General features: G+C 42.7%; 1 protein-coding gene across 1 annotated transcript in view; it reads left to right on the forward strand.

Moving 5' to 3' along the window:
• INTS2 (integrator complex subunit 2) overlaps positions 1-23,388 on the forward strand; it is a 1,434,855-nt gene that overhangs the window by 851,639 nt on the left and 559,828 nt on the right. The window contains exon 11 of the mRNA XM_044054536.1: positions 20,434-20,502. Coding sequence (XP_043910471.1) covers positions 20,434-20,502 — 69 coding nt within the window. The remainder of the gene's footprint in view (positions 1-20,433; positions 20,503-23,388) is intronic.

A 23,388-nucleotide genomic window follows, 5' to 3' on the forward strand; every position in this document is an offset into this window, starting at 1 on the left:
CTCCAGCCCAGTCGGCTCCAGAGCCTGTCACCCATCCATCGTCGATAGATCCTCATCTGAGCAAATCTCAGCCTTCGGAACCAGAGTGGTTGGTGCTGTCTGATGCTTCTAGGTCGGCTCTGATAGCCCATCCTGGCTTATCGGCTCCGATCTCCGCTCCGACCCAGTCGGCTCCATCCACGGGGTCCAAGACTCATGGTTCCTCGGTCAGACCTGAGGGGGAGGTTTCGGGACGCTCTTCAGCTCCTAGCCTCCCTCTCGGTGCTTCGGCTCAGGTGAGCCTGACTCTTGCTTCGGACCTTGTCCCTTCTGCTCTGAGGTCTTCCACGGTTGATCGATCTTCGGAGCCGGGGGGGACAAGCTTTCGAGGTCATGCAGAGCGTACTGGCCAGGTCTTCAGCTGCATCATACAGCACTGACACTCTAAGCCCCTGCAGCTCCGGTATCAGTCTCTGATCGCCCCCTATCTTTGGACAGCGGAGACCCAAGGCCTCAGGATACCTCCATGAGTGGTCCCCAGATTTCTGAGGCCCCCCCAGAGTTTTTAACTGAGGAGCCACCCAGAAAAAGATGTGCAAGAGGAAACACATAGACTCCCAGGAAGAGTCTCTCACATCGGACACCGACCTCGAGGAATCAGAGGGGTCCCCCAAGTCGTCCTCTAAGGATATCTCTTTCTCTGATATCCTAGAGATCTTGAAGCACAGAGGCGACTGACCCTCTAAACCCCCCTCCGAGGAGGAGACAGTGTTCCTGAAGGCCTTTGGGACTCAGCCCTCCACCTCCTGGGTTTCTCCACCCTTCGACAAACTCCTGGATCTGGTTTGTCGAAGGGTGTGGAAACCCCTGACACTGTGGAACCAGTCCCCATGAGACCCAACAAATTTCTGTCCACCCCCGCTGACAGAGTTTCTCACGAAGGGTGTTCCAGTAGATGCCATGGTGGTGGCAGCGGCCACCAAGAAGGAACTGGCTGAGACTTCATCTACCGTCCATCTCCCTAACAAGGAGTCTAGGACCATGGACCGGTATGGGAAGCGTATGTTTTCTTCAGCGGCCTTTACTCTGTGGTTGCTGAATTACTTGTCACATTTTACACTGCTCCAAAGAGATCTCCTGAAAGAGCATGGAGAATCTCTGCAGGGTAACGTTTCTGACACAGTGGCTCAGAAAGTCAACGCTCGGATGTCTACCCTAAATTCTATTGCTAACTCCTCCATGAGGCTGATTTCTTATGCAGCCGAAGGAGCGAGTAGTGCAGCGAGTTCCGGAGTTTCTCTCAGGAGGCACTCCTGGATGCGCCTCTGTAATTTCGTGGAGGCCTTCAAGTCTACATTCACCAACGCCCCGTTTGATGGTTCCCTGTTTGGAACCAAGGTGAAAGACACTCTCACTAGGTGCGAGCAAGAGGGAAAAACACTGTCTGCAGTGGGAGTCTGATTTTCCATGTCTTCTAGACCTTATCCCAAGGTCCAGAAGAGTGGAAAAATGTGGTTGAAGAAATCGCAGAGGTTTTTTCATGATGCACAAAGTGATTCCCCCTCCAGAGGGAGGGGAGGGGATGGTAACTCAGGTAGACGCCGCCCTAGAGGCAGAGGAGGCCCCGAGTAACCAAGGAGACCGTGATTCCTTTTGTGGTTCTCCCTACCAGCGCTCCTGATGGGAGGCCCGACTGCGTGTTTCCGGAGCCAGTCGGGGGTCGCGTTTCACTATACCCAGAAGCCTGGTAAAACATCATCCAGGACCAATGCGTATTAAAAATAGTTTCCGGAGGATATCACATTCCCTTCTCTTCTCCCCCTCCACCGATCAAAAGAATCCCAGATGTTCCGCCCAATCAAAGGGATTCTGCAGCTTTAGAGGTTATAAAGCTGCTAGAAAAAGGAGCCATCCAGCATGTCCCCTCAGACCAGATCGGATTAGGGACTTACTCCAGATTCTTTTTGGTGCTGAAAAGAACAGGGGACCTGAGGCCCATCTTGGATCTCATCCGCTTGAACCTCCACGTGAAGAAGTCCAAGTTCCGAATAGTCACGTTGCAATCTATTCTCCCATTGTTGGGAAAAGAAGTGTGGATGTGCTCCAACGACCTCAAGGATGCTTACTACCATATAAAGATGGACAGGGCATCCAGAAGTCATCTACGCTTCTGGCTGGGAGCCAGTCATTTTCAATTTCGTGCCCTTCCCTTTGGTCTCACTACAGCCCCCAGGGTGTTCACCAAATGTATGGCAGTGGTTACTCACTTGAGATGTCAGGGATTCCAAGTGTTTCCGTACCTGGACGACTGGCTCCTTTCTGCCACCACCAGGCATCTGCTACTACAGACCAGAGACGCCACTATCAAGCTGTGTCAACAGTTGGGCATCACTCTAAACTGGTAAATTCTACCTTGTTGCCCTCGCAATGTGTCATCTTTATAGGCACCGAGTTAGACACCATGCTCATGAGGGCATTTTTACCACAAGAAAGGATTCAGGGTTTGCAAAAACAGGTATACACGTTGCTCCCTCTAAAAAAAGTGAAGGCAAAAATGTTTTTCAAATTGTTAGGGACAATGGCTGCAGCAATTATGCTGGTTCCTCTGGTGAGGCTACACATGAGGCTCCTTCAGTGGCTGCTCTTCGCCCAGTGATCTCTACAACATCTTCTGCTTTCTCATCTTATAATGATCACAGACAAGTGCAAGCAAAGATCTACGCTGGTGGCTTTACACCAGCAACCTCAGTGCTGGAAAACCCTTCGTCCATCCCCTCCTGTTGCCACAGTGACCACGGATGCCTCCCAGATGGGGTGGGGGGGTATTATCTCGGCAGGACAGTCCAAGGCACTTGGCAGGAACACGAGATACATCTGCATATCAATATCTTGGAGATGAGAGCAGTGCTACTAGCGTTGCAAGCACTTCAGAGCTTTCTTCCTCTCGGGACAATTGCGATCCACTCAGGCAATATGTCGGTGGTATGGTATCTGAACAAACAGGGAGGAACCAAGATGCAGCCCCTTTGCAGAGAGGCCATTCGAGTGTGGCAGTGGACAGTGTCTTCCCAACGTTTTCTTGTAGCAATGCACATTCCGGGGACGTCCAACGTGATTGCCGACAGGTTGAGCAGAGCTATTCTGATGCCTCACGAGTGGTCCCTGAACAGTCAAGATGTGGAGCAGATTTTCCGCAAATGGGGTCAGCCTTGCTGCGACCTATTTGCCAGTCCCCTCAATACCAAGTGAAGCAGCTACTTCACCCTTATCCTCCTTAGGGGGAGTCACCCAGGGACACTCTAGTTCATGATTGGCCCTCCGGTCTACTTTATGCCTTCCTGTCTGTTCCTCTGCTGACAAAAGTTATTCAGAAAGTGCAGTCCTTGGGAAGCAGAATGATTTGATTGCTCCACACTGGCCTTGTCAAATTTGGTTCCCCTTTCTCCATCCCTATCTCATGGACGCCCCCTGGATTCTGGACCCACAGCCAGATCTACTGACTCATATGTCAAGGCAGTCCCATCCCTCTCTTCAGACCCTCCAGTTGACAGCCTGGCTACTCCACTTCCATCACTAGTCAGGCTTCATCATTTTTCTCCGGAAGTGATTCATATTCTGTCTTCTTCCCATAAGCCTTCGACCAGAAAGATTTAGTCCAGTAAATGGAAAAGATTCTCCATCTGGGCTCAAGCAAGACAAATTGATCCTTATACAGCTCCAATTTCTTAAGTTCTGCAATTCCTCTCCATGCTTTTCAATCAGGGGTCAGCAGCCACGACCATTAAAGTACAGTTGGCCGCTATTTCCACTTCGCTAATGAACCCAGTCTAATGGCGCATAGACTTTGTAAGGCATTCTTGAAAGGCACTATGCTGCTTCGCCCTCCAGTCTTTGATCCGGTCATGCCTTGGGACCTAAATGTTGTGCTACAGTGTCTCGCCTCTTCCCCCTTTGAGCCTGCAGCTACTTGTGAACTGAAATATTTGACTTGAAAAACTTTTTGGTAGCCATCACTTCAGCTAGATGTGTCTCGGAGCTCTAAGCTTTGTCAGTCAGACTGCCTTACTTGATTTTTCACAAGGGCAGGGTTTCCCTCAGACCAAACCCTTCCTTTATGCCAAAAGTGGCTTTGGTTAGTAATCTCAACCAATCCATTGAACTGCCAGTATTTTTTCCAGAGTTTTCTAATAGGGCAGAATTTAAATTTCACCAGCTGGATGTTCACAGGCAGTTGTATTTTTGTTTACATAGAACGAAGGATCTTAGAAAATCGGATCAGCTATTTGTCTCATTTTCAGAAAATAAGATTGGGTCTCCTGTTTCCAAATTGACCTTGTCTAGATGGATCTCTAGTTGTATTTCCTTCATTTATGCCTCAGGTGGTAAGGATTTACAATTTAGAGCGAAGGCTCATTCTACCCGATCTACCTCTAATGCATTTCAGGCCAGGATGTCTATAGATGATATTTCTGCTGCGGCTACATGGGCATCTCCTCACACCTTTATTACTCACTGCAAATTGGATTTGGTATCCAGAGGCATATCTTCCTTTGGTTCTACAGTGCTAAGGAGCATTTTCCACTGAGCCTCCCAGGGTTCAGATGCTGGGGACACACTGTCCCACGAGTAAGAATGTAGGCGAGATTGGACTACATAACATCAAGAAGTTATGTACTCACCATAACGTTCGATGTATATAATCCATCTCGCCTCACATTCTTACTTACCCTCCTGCCTTCCCTCATCCTGGAGGACCTAGAGGTTAGTTCTGGTTTCAGTACTCCTTTTATTATTGGAATGTATTTTCCTTCTCTATGTGTTATGTGTATGGAGGGTGAGTGATTGAGCTTGCAGCAAACAAGATTTGGGGAAAGGGAGCAGTGCAGCATGGGATACCTCTTAGCCCAGCCAGTTGAAAGACTTTGAGCTAGAGTATGGCCGAGTTGGAGCCGAGGTTCGACTCCGAACCCACGGGTAAGAATGTGAGGGTGAGATGGACTACATACATCGAACGTTATGGTGAGTACATAACTTCTTGTTTCTTCGGATCCGTCTGCTCCCTCGCATCAGAGCAGAGGTGCTTTCGATGCCATGAGGAGAGTCATGTTTCCTTGGACATCCTTGACCTCAGGTCTGCCTTTCTCCTCCCCTAAAGCACCTGTGTTTGCTTCTGCTTCACACATCCTGACCAAGCATAGAGACCCAGAGCCTCAGGAAGCCCATTGGGTGGCCCCTGCTCTTCCAAAACCTCACCAGAAGTTCCCACTGATGAGGTTCCCAGGAAGAGGAAACAGCTAGACTCCCCACAGGAGTCTCTAACATCGGATACTGACTTAGATGAGTCAGAAGGGTCCCCACCATCCCCCTCTGAGGATATTCTTATTCGCTGAGATACTCCAAGATCCATAGACAGAGGGGTGACTGGCAGTCCAAAAGCCCTACTGAGGATGAGTCAGTCCTCCTGAAGGCTTTTGAGTCTCAACCCTCCACCTCTTGGGTGTCTCCCCCCATTGATGAGCTGATGCAGCTGGTCTCATGAATGACATGGGAGTCTCCGGATACTATGGAGCCTGTCCCTAGGAGGCCTAATAAATTCATTACTGCCCCCCTTTTAAAAACATTAACAAAAGGTGTTCTGGTTGATTTCATAGTGGTGGTGGCGGCAGTCATCAAAAAGGAAATGTCTGAGACTTCCTCGTCTATCCATCCTCCTAACAGAGTCCAGGATTATGGATAGATATGGGATGCACATGTTTAGTTCAACGTCCTTTGCTCTTCGTTCGCTAAATTATTTAACCCATTTTACTAAGTTACAAAGAAATCTCCTTAAGGAGCTAGGAGATGCTCTTCAGGGTACAGTAGCTGCAGGAGCTTCTGACAAAGTTGCTGCCCAGCTTGCTACCCTCAATTCTATTGTCAACTTTTTCATGCACCTCACCTCTTATGCAGCTGATGGAACGAGTAGGGCAGCGGGTACAGGAGTTGTTCTTAGAAGACATTCCTGGATGCGCTTGTGTTCCTTTGTGGAACCCTTCAAGTCATCCTTCGTGAACACTCCCTTTCATGGCTCATCCCTTTTCGGGCCTAAAGTGAAAGAAGCCTTAACCAGGTGTGAACAGGATGGAAAGACTGTGTCTGCCGTCGGGGTCTGTTTTTCTAACCTTACCCGACCCTACCCTAAAGATCAAAGGGGAGGAAAAATGTGGCTCCGAACAGCCCAAGCAGCCTTTCAGGACATACGTAGTGAACCCCCCTCCAGGGGCAGAGGAGAGGGCAATAATGCAAGATGCCGCCCTCACGGCAGAGGGGGTCCGCAACACCAGGGGAACAGAGATCACTTCTATGGGAAGCCCTATCAGCGCTCCTGAGAGGAGGCCCGACTGTCCTGCTCTGGAGGCAGTCAGGGGTCACTTATCTTTGTACCCAGACGCCTGGCTCAAAATAAAAAAAGACAGCTGGGTACAAAGTATCATTTCCAGAGGATACTTCATTCCATTCACCACACCCTCTCCAATCATAAGAAAAATCCCAGACGTTCCACCCAATTACAGGGAACAGGCAACCACAGAGGTCCAGATGTTGCTAAGAAAGAGTCATCGAACCAGTCTCAGCAGACCAGACAGGATCCGGAACTTACTCAAGATTCTTTTTGGTTCCAAAGAAAACGGGGGACTGGAGACCCTTATTGGACCTCAGCAAACTGAATCAATACGTAAAGAAAGAGAAGTTTTGGTTGGTCACGCTACAGTCTCTACTTCCCTTCTTAGGGAAAGACAATTGGATGTGCTAGATAGATCTCAAGGATTCGTACTACCACATAAAAATGGCCAGACCATCCAGGGATCACCTGCGCTTCCGGCTGAGAGACAATCATTATCAGTTTCTAGCCCTACCCTTTGTCTCATTACAGCACCCAGAATGTTCACCAAATGCATTGCAGTGGTCACGGTTCACCTGAGACCTCTAGGATTCCAGGTGTTTCCATACCTAGACGATTGGCTCCTTACCGCCACCACCAGGCATCAACTCATTCAAGCCAGGGAGTCCACTCTGTCACTCTGCAACCATCTGGGCATTACAGTCAACTCAGAAAATTCTGCCTCGTCACCATCGCAGCATATCGTTTTTATCGGGGCAGAGTTGGACACTACCACCACCACCACACTAAGGCTTCCAATAGAAAGAGTCCTCCTTCATCAGCATGTCAGCAGTCTGATATCATAAGACAGAATACCAGCATCAGAAGTTCTGAAATTATTGGGCATGATGGCAGCAGCAATTCTAGCCATACCACTAGCTCGTATGCACATGCAGATACTACAATGGCTGTTGTTCACTCAGTGGTCTTACCAAGAGCTTCCCATGTCTTACACTGTAATGATCACAAATTCCTGCAAAAAGGACCTTCAGTGGTGGTTTACCTCACTTCATGTCACGATACGACACCAATTTGTGCTACCCCTGCCGGCAGCCACCGTGACCACGGACGCTTCCCTGATAGGGTGGGGTAGACATTTTCAGGGAAAGACAGGCCAAGGCACATGGACCGATCAAGAGACACATCTGCATATCAATGTCCTGGAGATGAGAGCGGTACTTCTGGCATTGCAGTACTTTCAAGACTTTCTTCCTCTGGGTACGATTGCGATTCAGACAGACCTATCGGTGGTCGGTATTTGAACAAGCAAGGAGGAACCAGGTCTTACCCCCTTTGTCGGGAGGCCCTCAGAGTATGGTAGTGGGCTGCTTCCACCCAGCACTTTCTGTTGGCAGCGCACATCCCGGGGAAATCCAGCGTGATAGCAGACAAGCTTAGCAGGGCCATCTTGTTGCCCCATGAGTGGTCCCTCAAGAAAGAAATAGCGGACAATATATTCCACAGGTGGTGCCAGCCTTGCTGGAACCTTTTTGCCAGTCACATGAACACGAAATGCAGAAGCTACTTTGCCCTGATTCCCCCTCCAGGAGAAGCTCCAAGGGACGCACTCATACACGATTGGCCTCTGGGTCTCCTCTATGCATTTCCACCAATTCCATTGATACCCATGGTTCTACAGAAAGCAAAATCTCTGGGAAGGACCATCATTCTAATAGCTCCCCATTGACCTCGTCAGATTTTATTCCCCTTCCTGCGACTTCATCTTTTGGAGGATCCTTGGATTCTGGACCCAGTTCTGGACCTTCTGACGCACTCGTCGGGGGATCTTCATCCCTCCCTGCAGTCGCTGAAGCTGACAGCTTGGCTGCTCCAGTTCCCATCATAGCCAGGTTCCATAGCCTCTCCTATGAGAAAAAAAACAGATCCTTTTGTCTTCTCATAAATCTTCTACTAGAAAGCTATATCTTAGCAAATGGAAAAAAAATTCTATATGGGCCTCTAAAAAATAATATTGATCCTTACCAAGCCCCTATAGCCTCCATTTTAGAGTTCTTAACTATGCTTTTTATCAAAAGAGCTGCAGCAGCGACAGTTCGTGTTCAATTGGCTGCTGTTTCTAAATTTCATCTTGGATTTGAAGGGTTGACTATCATGTCTCACAAGTTATCCAATGCCTTTCTCAAAGGGACTTTTCATATTAGACCACCTGTGAAATCTCCCTATTCTCCATGGAATCTAAATTTTATGCTTTCCAGGATAATTCTACTACCATTTGAACCAGTTTCCTCTTGTGACCTAAAATTTTTATCATGGAAGACCATTTTTCTGGTAGCTGTTACTTCTGCCCGCAGAGTGTCAGAGCTTCAGGCTTTATCCATCAAGCCTCCTTATTTGATATTCCATGCTGACAGAGTCTCTCTTAGAACAAACCCCTGATTTTTCCCAAAGTTTGCACTGAAACAAATCTTTATTGATTTGCCAGTCTTCTTCCCCAACCATTCAAACAATTTAGAGTATGTGCAGCATAAGCTTGATATTCACAGACAGCTCAGATTTTATTTGTATAGAACAAAACTTTTCAGGAAATCAGACCAACTTTTTGTTTAATTCTTGGACTCCAGGAAAGGTAGACCAGTAGCTAAAACAACTCTGTGTAAATGGTTATCTGATTGCATCACCTTTGCCTATTCAGCTGCCAATATGCCTTTGCAACGCAAGATTAAAGCTCACTCAACCAGAGCAGTTTCTACTTCATCTGCCTTTTCTGCCAGGCTTCCTATTGATAACATTGGTGCAGCAGCCACTTGGTCAAAACCTCATACCTTTATCACTCATTACAAAGTTGACAAGGCCTCCAGGGACAGGGCCTCCTTTGGATCCACGGTCCTGGGAAATATACTCCCGTGAGCCATCTGAGATTGATGGTGCTTGGGACGCTACCCATCACTAAAGAATGAATGGCGAGATTGAACAAATTCACATAAAGAAGTTATGTTTTTACCATAATGTTCAATGTGAGTTGTTCATCTCGCCTTCATTCTTACGTCCCTCCCTCCTACCCCCTCCTGGGCTGATAGGTGACCGAGATGCTGGATCCATCCTTGTTACTCAGACTTTCTATACCTTTCTCTTGGGAGTGAAAGAATGACATATGGTATTATTATACGCAGCAAGCAAGATCTGCGGTATCTCCAGGTGCACCATGGGATAGGGACTTGGCCTCAAGCTATTTGAAGACCTCAAGCTTTGCAATTGGCCATATTGAAGCTGAGGGATTGGCTCTGAACCCATCAGTAAAGAATGAAGGTGAGATGAACAACTCACATGGAACGTTATGGAAGTACATAACTTCTTTTTTCCATGTCCATGTAGATATTTAATGCTTCCCCTGTCAGCTGAGAGGAAGGTATTGTAGCCCATGTTGATTTGTCCCAGTTTTCTTTGGTAACCTAATAAGTAAGCAGGCTGTAATGCTTCTGGAAATGGGTGCTTATCGATTGGTGGCTTGGTTGTTTTATTTGTCTTCACAAAGGAAGCAGGGCCAGCCATACATCTGTTTTTTTGGTTTACCAGTTTTCTTGGATGACATGTCTTTCTAAAGCAATCAAATGTTAGTTTCAGTCCATCTTTTTAGTTATCTCTTAACTGACTCCCCTACTTCTTTACTCTACTTTCTGTGATGCCTAGCACTTGCTCCTACCTTACTTGTGCCTCTTACTAATCTCTAATAGATAGCACCACAAAACTCTAGGAAATTTCAACTCTCTAAAAAGGCATACCGTTACTTTTCTTCTATCCTTTTTACCCTGATTTAACTCTCTACAAAAATCCTGACCGAAAAGTAGCAAATCTCATCACCTAGCTGTGTCCCCCCCTTGAATTTTGACTGAGAATTTTCCCACACCTCTGCCTCATGGTTTTTTGTCTAGTCCTCTCTTCCTCTCTCTCCAAAACACTGGCCATATGAGAGATACGTGAACAATTGACTCAGGCTGTGAATGGCTCTCTCAACCTAGGACACATTACACATCTGCCTGCGAGAGATGCAACCGAACAACCAACACACCCACTGAACACAAATACATATCACAGCCTCAAGCTCTCTCAACAGGAAACTTACACCACAGACAGACCACAGAATTACAACACCATCACAACTCACAGCATACACCACAACACAAGCACCCATCATACACATAACCACATCAAAAAATCTACCAAACTCCTTAGGGACCAAAAAGCAAACAGACCTAAACACCAAAATCTACCAAAACACAACACACACAACAGAACCTCCTCATACAGCACTCACAAGTCAACAGCACACGTGTCATGCAGTAAGCAGTCAGTCCGAACAGGCTCCCAGTCCATAATCATTTTTCACATCTCACAACACACTCAGGTAACTCTGAGTCAAATAGTCCCACACACGGGCAAGCGTCACGCAACAAGTACCAGGTCTGCACTCGCAGAATCCAACACATCTCACAAGCATGGCTCACCGGTTCTCAGCGAATGTGACGTGACCTCCATGAGCCTTGGGCTGTGGACTACACCTGAGGAGAAGTGAATGATGCCAATACAGATAGATGATCAGCAGCTTCAGGTATGCCAGGCTTCCACAATCCTCCCTGACCAAAGGATCCAATGAACTCACAAAGTGATGATAGGATACAGATTTAGCTGGTGGCTTAAGCTCAAGCACCGCCAACTGCGGCTTGCACCTTGGGACCTGGGATGCCTGGATTGACGGGCTGGCTCTTGCGCCACCGACGCACCTAGCACCTTGCGCCTTGCCTCAACCTACCCTGCTACCTAAGGCAACCCCACTATTCTAAAAAAAAAGGAAAAAGTCTAAACCTACCTTAAAAAACAACTAAAACTAAAAATCTCAAAATCAAAAACGCTGGGGAATGTATGGAGAACATGGGTAAATGCTTCGTCTTGGCAGAACCTTCTCAGGATGCCCTTTATACATGTCTGAGCACGTTACCACTCTGTTTTGCCTCCCCACTATCGGACAATACACCCCAGCATTTACCAATTATCAAATTCATCATCCACACACCTCAAGACTGATAACCACATGCGTTCAATGAGAACCCATCCATATTCATCAAAGACACCCACACCTTGAGACTACTGCAAAGCATGTTGAGGCACAGGCCACATCAGGTGCAATTAAACACAAACAAGACTGCTCTCTTGGCTTACTTTTGAACACCTCAAATCAAATAAAGGAACCTCCCCTAGCACTCATAAACACTGGGGAACAGCAATTCACCATACACTCAAGGAACACTACACTGACTTCAATTACCCTAATATAGACAAGGAACACTACTCAAGCCAAACCCATGAACAAGAAAGTCACCTGGAATTCATACACTCAAACATACTTGATCTCATCATCACGAACATGATAATTGTTCCTCACTAACAATACCCCATGGGAAGTGAGGGGCACAGATCAGATACAATCACTGCTGCTGTCTCTCATCACCACTAATGATCTCTAAATCCTCAGTGAAAGATCTTCCCAAAGGTAAAACAACCCTCTTCCTTCTACTGACTTCCAAAAACAAACAAGTCCTTTTCGGCGGACAAAACAGTTCAAAACAGTACTCAGTACTTCATCCACCTTCTCAAGCCAAATGCTTTTCTACCAGCACCTTCAGCAAAAAGCAGCTGGAATGCAAAAAACTTCAACTCAAACCACAAGTCCCAAAGGGTGGACCCCAGCCTGGTGGACCCTCTCTAACAACAAACAACACAACAAACTACAAAAGCCTACCACAAGCAGAGCAAAAAAATCTTGAAAAATAGTACACCCTTGATCACTATAAGTAAAAAAACTAAGAACTAAAAAAATCTCAAAAAAATTTTGAGAAGAAAATAGCTAAAAAAGAAAAAAAAATCAGGCCTTCTTTGTTATAGTTATAAAGCAGAAACCTGGAAGGAAACTCCTATGCTCAGAACTAGTTCAAAAAATGATTGAAGATTACTGATCCTACAGATATTGCCAACATACTGGCTGACAGGTTCTATCATTCAGCATCAAAACCCAACCACAACACATCACAAGATGGGCAAACTGGCTGAGTGGCAGAACCCACAGGGTCAGAGTTGCTGGCGCCATGTCAGACTCAAAGCCTTACACAAACAGGAGGGAGCAGATTTCAGTAGTGAGCAGGCTGCAGCTGACACATATACTGGAAAACAGACATTCCAACACACACACAGAAGCGGATAGCCATGGCTTCTCTCTAAAGCCCATAACATGGCCAAAAAGCTCATAGGGCTAAAAAAAATACCAAATATACATGATCACTGGCAACGGAAAAAGGTCCAAGACCCCTAGCAAAAGCAAATTGGACCTGGCAATGAAACAGGTTGAGTGTTAGTCTAGGGACTGGGACGAGGTTGTAGTAGCCAAAGTAGACACATCATGTAGCTAGTTTGCCCAAGACCTACATCTCCGATTCTCATCTAGATCAAGGGAGTCTCAGTCTCCATCACTCATCACCACCAATGATTGACAGTAATGCCCAATGCGGAAAATACAATGCCCCGACACTGCTGCAGCAGCTGGAGAGGCCACAAAAAAAGTTCTCCAAAAAGGATAAAGGGTCTCAAACATCTGTCCTATGCTGCCCGACTGAAATCTGAGATGGGAGATGGGGAGACAGAGATACCCAGGGATTTCCTCCTCACCCTCTCAACAACAGAGTAAAATAATAAAGTTATAGTTCCCATACTAAAGGGGTGGCGTAAGCCACAAAACTATGGGCTAGGCTTGTAAATGCCCTCGGGCAGATAGCCTAGTATGAACCTATGAACCTATGAACTCTTAAATCATCCTCTTTGCTTAATTTCCGTATAGCAAGCACATTTCAAAGGGTTTGCTATCATGTTAACAAATTCATCCAACTGCTATTGTACCAGGTTCTGATCAGTCTTCACTTTTGTTTCCACTAAGTAGTTCTTGTGGGTAAAAGGAAACACCTGGAAACAGCAGAAAACAGAGGTCTTGTCAGGTAGTGAGCACACTACATAAAGTAGCAAAAGGTCTCTGGTTAGAAACTCAACAGTAAAACATTACCTCTAACATGTTATGCACTTAGCAGGAGAGGCTTGGTGAGGAATGGTATTTTCAGCAGGTCTTTGGTCAAACTGCCCATGCACACACCATCAGTGTAAACCTGAAAAACACACTGGAGGCACACGTTAATTTAAATAAAAAAAAACTCACACTCACAAGTAAGTATATTGCACTAAACAGAAACGGAAATTAAAAAAAGCACAGTATTTACAATTCAGTATACTTTTGTATAGTAAAATATAGGTTCATAGGTAGGTACTAGGCTATCTGCCCGAAGGCATTTATAAACCTAGCCAGAATGTGTTGGCTTTTGCCACCCCCTAAGATTAGTTCCCTGTGCCTCTGTCCAGCAGAGCCACTGAAGTGATCCCCGGGGTAAACTTTCTGTAAAAACAATGCAGAGAATCAGCACAGCACCGGTAAAAATGATTATAAACCAAGTAAGCTCTTTTGCAATTACAAATTGCTTCTTCAGACAAATATCCAATAAAAACACGTATTTAAACTAAAAATCAGCCAATCAAGTGATACAATTCCACACCTTCTAAAATGCAATCAGCATATAAAGTGTTAATACCCTACACAAGTAATTAAATAATTAATGTTTCAAAGCTCGCGCACGCAAAAAAAGTTTCAAAGAAACTGCATCAGTAATGCCAGGAACTTTATCTGGATTAAAATAAAGTATCCATTTTTGTTCAGATATCTCAGTCTTGTTCCTGAGATCACACCCCCATCAACATTAAGATCCACTAATTCTAAAATAAAAAACCTAAATTCATGCTGTGGACCTGCAACTTCCTCTAGCTCCATTACAGGCTGTGGTGACTTTTAATCAGTCCCATTTTCCTTTACCAGAACCTTTACCAGTAAATACGATACACAGAGACAGCAGATCGAAGAGCTGAGTGAGGAGAGGGCGTATTCATCAAGTGCAAGAAGCAGAAGGCAGATGTGTAAACAGGAGCACTCGCAACAAATTGCAAATGACTTGGTTATTAATATTTCTTCGTTTAAATTAATGGATGCACAGATTTCTCTTTTGAATAAAGGACTATCTTTTGTACCATCAAAAAAGTCAGAATTAGTGTTCTCAATTTAAAGTTGTTTGCTAGAAATCTGTTTTTGTCAGCAATGTTTCCAAGTACAAAGACTTATGTGAATTATTTTTGTAAACCCAGTGTGTTTCTACCCAAGATGCATCCCTCACTTGAAGCCTTTACCCGAGAGTGTGAAAGCGAGATAAGTGAAGTATTTAAGAATAAACGGAAACCTGCCTTTTATAATTGAAGCACTGTCTGAACGTAGAGAAGCTACTTCTGTTGAGATTCGCCCCGTTGATAAAGGGGGTGGAATTGTGTTACTTGATAAAGATTGCATGAATGATTTACTTAGTGATAGGACATTTATGATGGTCAGTAGGGCCCACGATTCATGCTATTATTGAAAAAGTTTTATTCTTGATTTTTTGATTTTTTTTTTATGTCAACCGTCATTACAGAAGATCTTTTTTAAATATTTCCGTGTTGAGCACCCTACCATTCCAGATCTCTATGGACTCCCTAAAATCCACAAAAGGTTGGTTAACCCACCCATGCACTCAATAGTTTTGGGCAGGGAGTGGGTTACCAAACCTGTTTTTATTTATGTGGAGAAATCTTTACATCCCATATTAGATACGGTAAGAACAGTTTTAAAAGACAGTAAAACTTTCTTAGAAAAGTTTTACAGAGATGCTGTGTATTTGGATCTCACAAAAGATTATTATTTTGTTACCGTGGATATAGGGTTACTGTTTATTGTCATCCCCAATGAATGGGGTATAGAAAATATTAGGGAATTTTTGACTGAAGTTGAATTTTTTTTACAAATGATAACATTAACTTGATATGTAGTTTGCTCAAAATTATTTTAGCGAATAATGTTTTTTCTGTTTCTTAATCAGTGTTGAATACAAAAGGTTGGCGTGGCAATGGGCACAGCCTGTGCCAATAGCTATGCCAGCCTAGCCTTAGCTAAATGGGAGAATGATCTAGTATTGTCTAACAATGATTTTCATTCATTTATTTGGTATAAACGTTTTGTGGATGACATATTTCTTTTATGGAGTGGTACAGAGGATTCATTGTTGCAGTTCATTGAATATTTGCATACTACAACCTCCTTTTTAAAGTTCTCTATTATTATTTGAAGTAAATTAATTTTTTTAGATGTGAAAATTCAAAAGACTGACATGGGATCCATTGGAACTAGTCTCTATAGAAAAGAGGTTAAAAGAAACTCACTCCTACATAAGAATAGCATGCACCCCCGACATGTTTCGAAGAATGTCCTGAAAGGACAATTTCTTAGGACCATGAGACTACATAATGATCACCTGCAGGTGATCATTGTGTAGTCTCTATGCCTGGCATACAGGGCATTGTCAGACCCCCCACTCTGATGGATCTTCTGCATATCCACAAAACAAACAGCAGAAGAGTAACCCATCCTAAAGACTTCAACATTGCCTGTGATATAAATAGGACCTGCTGGAGAGAGAGGTATGTATCCCAGAGATTATCCCGTCTCTGGAACAAGCTCCCATTCATGTGAAGCAGAGTTCCTCCCGAACCCAGTTCAAGTGCAACTTGGACAATTGGATGGGAAACCAGAAATTCATCCCTGGTTTGGCACCTATGCCTCTAATGCAAACAGGTAACCTGTAAATGGTTCATCTCCCAGGCCCATGCTTACACTTATCAAGGGTATCAGAACTTGTCAGAGATTTGGGATGCATGGCTAGGCTTAAAAAGGCCCTTGTGGTCATTAGCCTAGTAAACACCTATGAACCTAGGTACGAGCTGCATTTGACGATCTTAAACATGATTTTATGAATAGGGGCTATAGTGAACATGAAATTGATACTTGTATAAATTAATTTATGAAGGAGAGAGAGAATAAGGGTAAGCCCCGTTTCTCGAAAGTTTTATCAACCTCTTCACCTGTTAATGAATCACATTTAAGGAAATGTATTAGATTTCCATTTACTTTTTATAGTGACGTTAGTCTTTTTTTGTAATATTGTTAAAAAGAATTGGAATATTTTATATGCTAGTGAAGATTTGAAAGATATGGTAACTGAGAAGCCTAGGTTCTCCTTTAAGAGCAACTTATCGCTCAAGAAGCAGTTATGCTACAAGACTCGGAGGACTTCACCTTCCGTTATTTCTCAAAAGTTTGGAACTTACTCCTGTAGACATTGTAGTGCCTGCAAATACATCTATACTGGCATGCAATTTATACATCCTACACAATTATTGTGTCAATTTCTGTTTTTTATGCTGATTGTGCCGCTAAGAATTTAGTTTACTATAGTTTCTATACTAGTTGTGCATCTTATTATATTGGTAAGACCAATCATACTCTTAGGGAGCGTATTCTTGAACACGTTGGAGATATTAGGAATGCTAAAGATAGCAGTGCATTAGCAAAACATTTTCAGCAGGCAGGTGCACAGCATGAATTTAGGTTTCTTGTTTTAGAATTAGTGGATCTTAATGTTAGGGGGATACTTTATTTTAATGCAGATAAAGTTCTTGGCATTAATGATACAGTTTCTTTGAAACCTTTTTTGCGTGCACGAGCTTTGAAGTGTTAATTATTTATTTGTGGTGTAGGGTATTGACACTTTAAATGTTGATTGTATTTTAGAAGGTGTGGAATATTACTTGATTGGCTGGTTTTTAGTTTAAATATGAGTGTTTTTTATTGGATATTTGTCTGAAAAAGTTATTGTAATCGTTAAAATGCTTACTTGGTTTATTAAACATTTCTACCGGTGCTGTGCTGATTCTCTGCGTTGTTTTTACTATTATATTTTATTATTGCTTTTGTACAACTGCTCAGTTTCTTTACCTGGCTGCTGTTTTTGTACTTTTGTCTACTTTTGTATAGTACCTTAGTGCAAGGCTTTCTAGTCCATACAAACACTCTGCCATTTAGGTTAACTTGCACACACAGAGCGACAATCACTTCAGGTCCAGCAAACAAAAAGTTTTCATTGGAACTTGCCTCAGATTAAAGCAACAAAAACTCCATCTTGGCCATCCAGCTTCACTAATCTTTGGTCATTGCTCCTATTCTTACCCATGATGAAGTTCTGACTGAGGAGCCAACTTTCTGTCTTTCCTTTGTCATGCAGCCTTTTATATAAGCAGTTACTGAAATCTTTCTCTCATTAACTGACTAATATAATTTCCTGAATAAAGTTTGAGAGCTTTACAAACACAGGTATGTCTTTATAAACTTTTAAAGACACACCACCCACTTTCAACAAACAAGATGGTAAAATGTATACATTTTAGCAAAAGTCCATAACTAGGAATGTGCAACAGAGCAGTGACCAACAATACTGAATCAACACAAAGGAGTGGGTTATTGCTGTTACATTATTTAAGAACGAAAATACTTACCTATTCTAAGTAACATCATTATTTAAATGGACTTCAGTGTTCTTATGCCATCATCTGTTAAATTTTGGGCATCTAAGATATGTACTGTGCATGCTATAAGCCTATACTTGCAAGTGCTTGTACAGTACATTGAAGCTTCTTTCATTTTTTCCCATATGTTGTGAAGTCTGTTGTGACGCCTTCTCTGTAGTGTCTTCGTGTACATTTTTCATTAAGGTGTTCAAAAGTCTGAGTTGGTTACTTTGCAGAGTCTATGTGTCCGATGATATATATATATTTTTTTTAAGGTACCGAAAATTCTGGTAAGGTATGTTGTGTGCAGCGTCTGCATCTCTCTCGAACTACTTGTAAGGGTACTGTGTTTTTTTAATGCAGTTTGAGCACACACGACGTGTTGACAGTAAGTCATTAAGCAATATTACATGCAGTATGAAGCATAAATCTCAGGTGTCAAGATTTACACCTCATATTTTTGGTCTTTTTCTCAAAAGTTGTGGTTTTCTGGCAAATAACTAAAGATCGAGGACGGAAGTAAATAAATAATGGTATACATTTGAATTTCATATGTCATATCCTTCGGAAAATGCACTCTAGCACAAAATCAGTTATAGTGACTTTCTATATTTGAACAATATTTAAAATTTGTCTCTCTCTTCTCTTTCCCCATTACCTTTGGCTTTGTCCAGATGTCATGCTTTTACAGGCTGAGAGGTATTGTATGAAATAGGGAATATTTTTAATAGCTTTAATTTTCCACTTAGAACCATGGAGTAAATTACTTCTAAATTAACTTCTTGTGTTGCCTAATACTCCTTAAAAATGGGCATGTTGATTGGTGTGTACAATCAGTGTGCACATTTTTGAATAAAACCTTTTACTGTATAATTTTTTCATTTAGATACTCAAGGAATGAACATTCTGATGGGTGCTGAAGAATTGAGGGTTTCTTGAGAGTTTGTTGTAGGGTAGTTGTTTTAGAGGATTAGTGTTTATTTTTATTGGATACATTGTGTTTAATTTCAGTCTTTTAGTTTAATTAATCTGTGTCTAGGGTTTTAGATTTGGGTTTATGATTAGTTGCGAGGTTTATGACAAGTATAGAATATGGATAAATGCATTAGTGACGTATTGCACATGCATGTTCTGAAAGTAGGTACATGAATTTATTATACCTTATGTGTATCTGTATATATCTATGTGTATGTGTGTACATATGTGTGTGTATATATATATATATATATATATATATATATATATATATATATATATATATATATATATATATATCTATGGGTCTAATTCAATGAAGCCCATATAACTGGGTCCAAGTAACCGAAATACCAAAAGAACAAAATCTTAGAAGAACGAAACACAAAATCACAAAAACAGTTACTGACCTGCAGTCTGTTGCAGCAGTAGCTAACTAGATGTACATATGCCTTTTTCCACAAGGTAGTGCGATCTCAGAGTTGGTATATTTAAGTTGGGGGGAGGGGTGCAGAGCAAAAACTATGTACGTGTTTCTTTAAGGTAGTGTAGACTTACGGGAAGGGCTAGTAGTAGGATGGTGGTTTAGCGGTGTTTGGCCATTTTTAATTTTTTTTTTTATGGACGGTGTGCTTTATCCGGTAAATTGTTGTGATTTTGTGTTTCGTTCTTGTAAGGCTTTGTTCTTTTGGGTTTTCGGTTACTTGATTTCAGTTGTATTGTTTTTTTTTTTCAAATGAATGTTCACTCATTTGAAGTAGACCCATATATATCTATCTATCTATATATCTATCTATCTATATATATATATATATATATATATATAATAAATAGATATAGATATATGTATGTATATATATATATATATATATATATATATATATGCACACACACAAGTATTTATTGATCTTCAAAGGAATCTATTTTCATTTTGTGATGGGTCGTAGTTTTGATATATTGATTTTTTTCATTCGGTATGTTTTTGATATGCAGACAATTTCCTGAGTTCTGAATCTTCTGCATATTGTTTCAGTATGTAATAATACATGTATGTGTGTTTCTGTATGCATGTACATCTGCACCCACACATGCAAATGTATAGGCTCGGCTTTATGTAAAAATGTATACAGTAAATTTGTTCAGGAGACACCATACAACAGACAGGGAGTAAAGAAAGCTACTGGAGAAGTAAGCAAAATGTTAAAGATATTAAAATATGTGCACCTAACTGTCTTACACAACAGACAGAAAGAAACAGAAAGCACTGCTGGATGGTTCAAGCTATTTATCTGGGGTATGTGAAAGGTAAAGTAAATTAATGTAGTTTCTTTCAGAGGATATATATATATATATATATATATATATATATATATATGTATATATATATATATATATATATATATATATATATATATATATATATATATATATATATATATATATATATATACACACCACCTGGTGTGGAAGGGATGTGTATAAACTACTTACAAGCAGCTTTTGTAAAATACTTATTATTGATGTCTTTTCAGATTGTCATCAAACCCAGCTCCTTGAGTAGAATGAAGACAATCTTCACACAAGAGATTTTCACAGAACAGGTATCAACTACTATACATCATGTACTGCTGTGTATACTGTATCAGTATCTTTTCCAAGTGCATTACAACCTGTTTTGCTTGCCTTTGGAACCAGGTCATGACTGCAGAAAGTGGATCAGCTCACCATATTTATTTGCTTGTGTGATGCCCGTGCACTGGTCCAGTAAACAAGGAGCCTCAATCCTCACCACTAGTACCAGTGAGGGGCGTCCACATTGGGGGGATAACAAGTGCACACAGAGTAAAGTACAATTCCCTTAAGAGCACACAAAGATCACAGTCAGTCTGGGGCTGGTTTCTCCCCTTTCTCTGTAGATCCCCAATAAGACTCCCCACTGGCACAGCTCTAGGGTTCAGATCTCAGCCGAGTAGTCAAGCCACAACTTCCAGTACCCTGTCTGTCCAACCAGTGCTTCATGTCCCTGCCCAAGTAGCTGACACACACACTTTGAGATTTGATTTATATACAAACACACAGACACTCATGGGGAAGGCTGGCACAGGTTCACTAACTATGCCCCCTTCTGCCCAGGCTATAAGGTAGTAATCACTGCCACCATCTACTCTTATCAGCTACTATAAAAGGCCCTTACCAAAGGGTGTCCAATTAAACTGTGCAATGTTATTATCCAAATAGTAAGTGTGACTGAGACTTGAAGGCTATTTAGGAGTGGCCTATACAGTATCCCCAAATACATGCAAGTACGCAAAGGGCTTAATTTATCTCTACACAAAACAGCCACAGTTAAAAGGTTTAAAATATTTAATAATAAATAATAAAAACACAAGACAATACTCATTAATTCAACACAGTGACATTAGAGAGTTCTGAAATTACAGGAAATACTTTAAAACAGCATTGTAGGACAATCTGACATAAATCTAAAAAACAGCTAGACTACTCTGGCTTTATTCCTGTCTATCTCTAAGAGAAATACTAAGATCTGAGTCTTACAGAGCAAAGCAAGTGCTGGTGAGTTGTTGTCAGCTTCAGAACAAAATACAAAATGCAATATCTTTCTCTCAGAGATAGTCTTAAATCGATGCATACTGCTGAGTAATTTCAGATTGCATCATTCTTGTCACCTCTACTTAAGTTTCCCAGGCTCACAGAACTTAAAATTTAACATTTCTGTGTGATCTTGCAGCTCCCAGGAAACCACAACAATAAAAGACACTTTACATGTGAAACCTAGTAATTATGTCTGTCTTAGGACAATAGAAAGAATTTCCAGCTGCAGACATCTTGTCTCCTAGCTTGAGCTCACACAGTCCTAAAATTCTTTACTGATCAGCTTTTTTTCCAGCAGGGTGCACTGTGGTTACATTTTTGAAGCTCAACACATAACACAGTTTTCTTACATTTGTCAAACAAGCCTGTGGATCATATTAATATTTACAATGGCATATAATAATTTACAAAATTCTATCTAGCTAGGCTGGCAGCCTCTCAATTTATCCCCCCCCCCCCCGAGAACTCAAGCTAGTTTTTCAAGTGTCCCTTGAGAAATGTTGCTTGAGAGGGTTGAGTCTGTCTGGGTATATCTGACCCTCTTTCCTGTCTTGAGAGCCCGTCTGCGTTGGCATTGCTAACCCGACTGCGGTGCTGCACTGACATATATGCTTGCAACCCTAGGCTCCATCTTGGCACCTTGGCATTTTGCTGGCTGGCACAATGTAACCATGTTAGGGGATTGCGATCTGTAACTATAGTGAATTTCCTTCCATACAAATAAAGCTGATGTTTATACAGTGCCCACACTATGGCTAGACATTCCTTTTCTACAGCTGCATAGCATTCCTCCCTGTGTTGGAGCCTACGACTGAGATAAAGTACTGGGTGTTCTTTCCCCTCTGAAGAAATCTGGCTAAGTGCAGCCCCCACCCCATGGTTCGAAGCATCCACCTGCGCAACAAATTCTTTGCTGTAATATGGACTGGCTAACACAGGGGGTCCTCCTAAAGCTTCTTTAAGCTTCTGGAATGCCTGCTCACATGCTGGGGTCCACACTACCTTATCTTGCCTGTTTTTGCTTGTCAGGTCTGTGAGGGGAGCAGCTATGGTACTATGACCGAGAACAGACTTTCTGTAGTACCCTGCTGTCCCTAAGAATGCCCTCACCTCCTTTTTGGTAACAGGTGCAGGCTATACCTGAATGGCTTCCACTTTGGCAGGTTCTGGCCTGATCTTACCACTCCCCACTGTGTCCCAGGTAGGAGACCTCTGCCATACCCACCTGACATTTGCTGGGCTTAATGGTCAACCCTGCCCTCTGTAGTCTGCCCAGCACCTCCCTGACATGCTGAAGGTGCTGTTGCCAGGAATGGTTGTAGATGGCAATATCATTTGGGTAAGCAAGGGTAAAATCTCCTGCTCCTGCTAGGATATGATCTACCAGCCTCTGGAAAGTTGCTGGGTCATTTTTCATCCCAAAGTTGCTGTTTGTGAACTCATACAAACTAAAAGGAGTCACAAAGACTGACTTTTCTCTAGCACTGGGAGTCAAGGGCACATGCCAGTAACCCTTGGTAAGATAAAATGGTGGTAACATACTTAGCCCCACCCAGTTGCTCTAGGGCTTCATCTCTCCTAGGCATGGGGTAAGCATCTGACTCTGTGTGACTATTTAATCTCCTGTAGTCCACACAGAACCTGATGCTGTCGTCCTTCTTTGGCACCAGCACCACTGGGTATTTCCAGAAACTGTTGGACTCTTGAATTGCCCCTAGTTCCAGCATTTCCTGTATCTCCTCCCTCAGGGTCTGTTTTGACTCTCTCAGGCACCCTATAAAGGGCCTGCCTAATAGGCCTTTGGGGTCATGTATCCACCAGGTGCTGCACCAAGTGAGTCACTCTGGTTTCCCAGTGAACATGTCCCCAAACTC

The sequence above is a fragment of the Protopterus annectens genome, chromosome 13.part0, assembly GCF_019279795.1.
Source record: "Protopterus annectens isolate FY-2018-M chromosome 13.part0, PAN1.0, whole genome shotgun sequence".
NCBI lineage: Eukaryota > Metazoa > Chordata > Ceratodontiformes > Protopteridae > Protopterus > Protopterus annectens.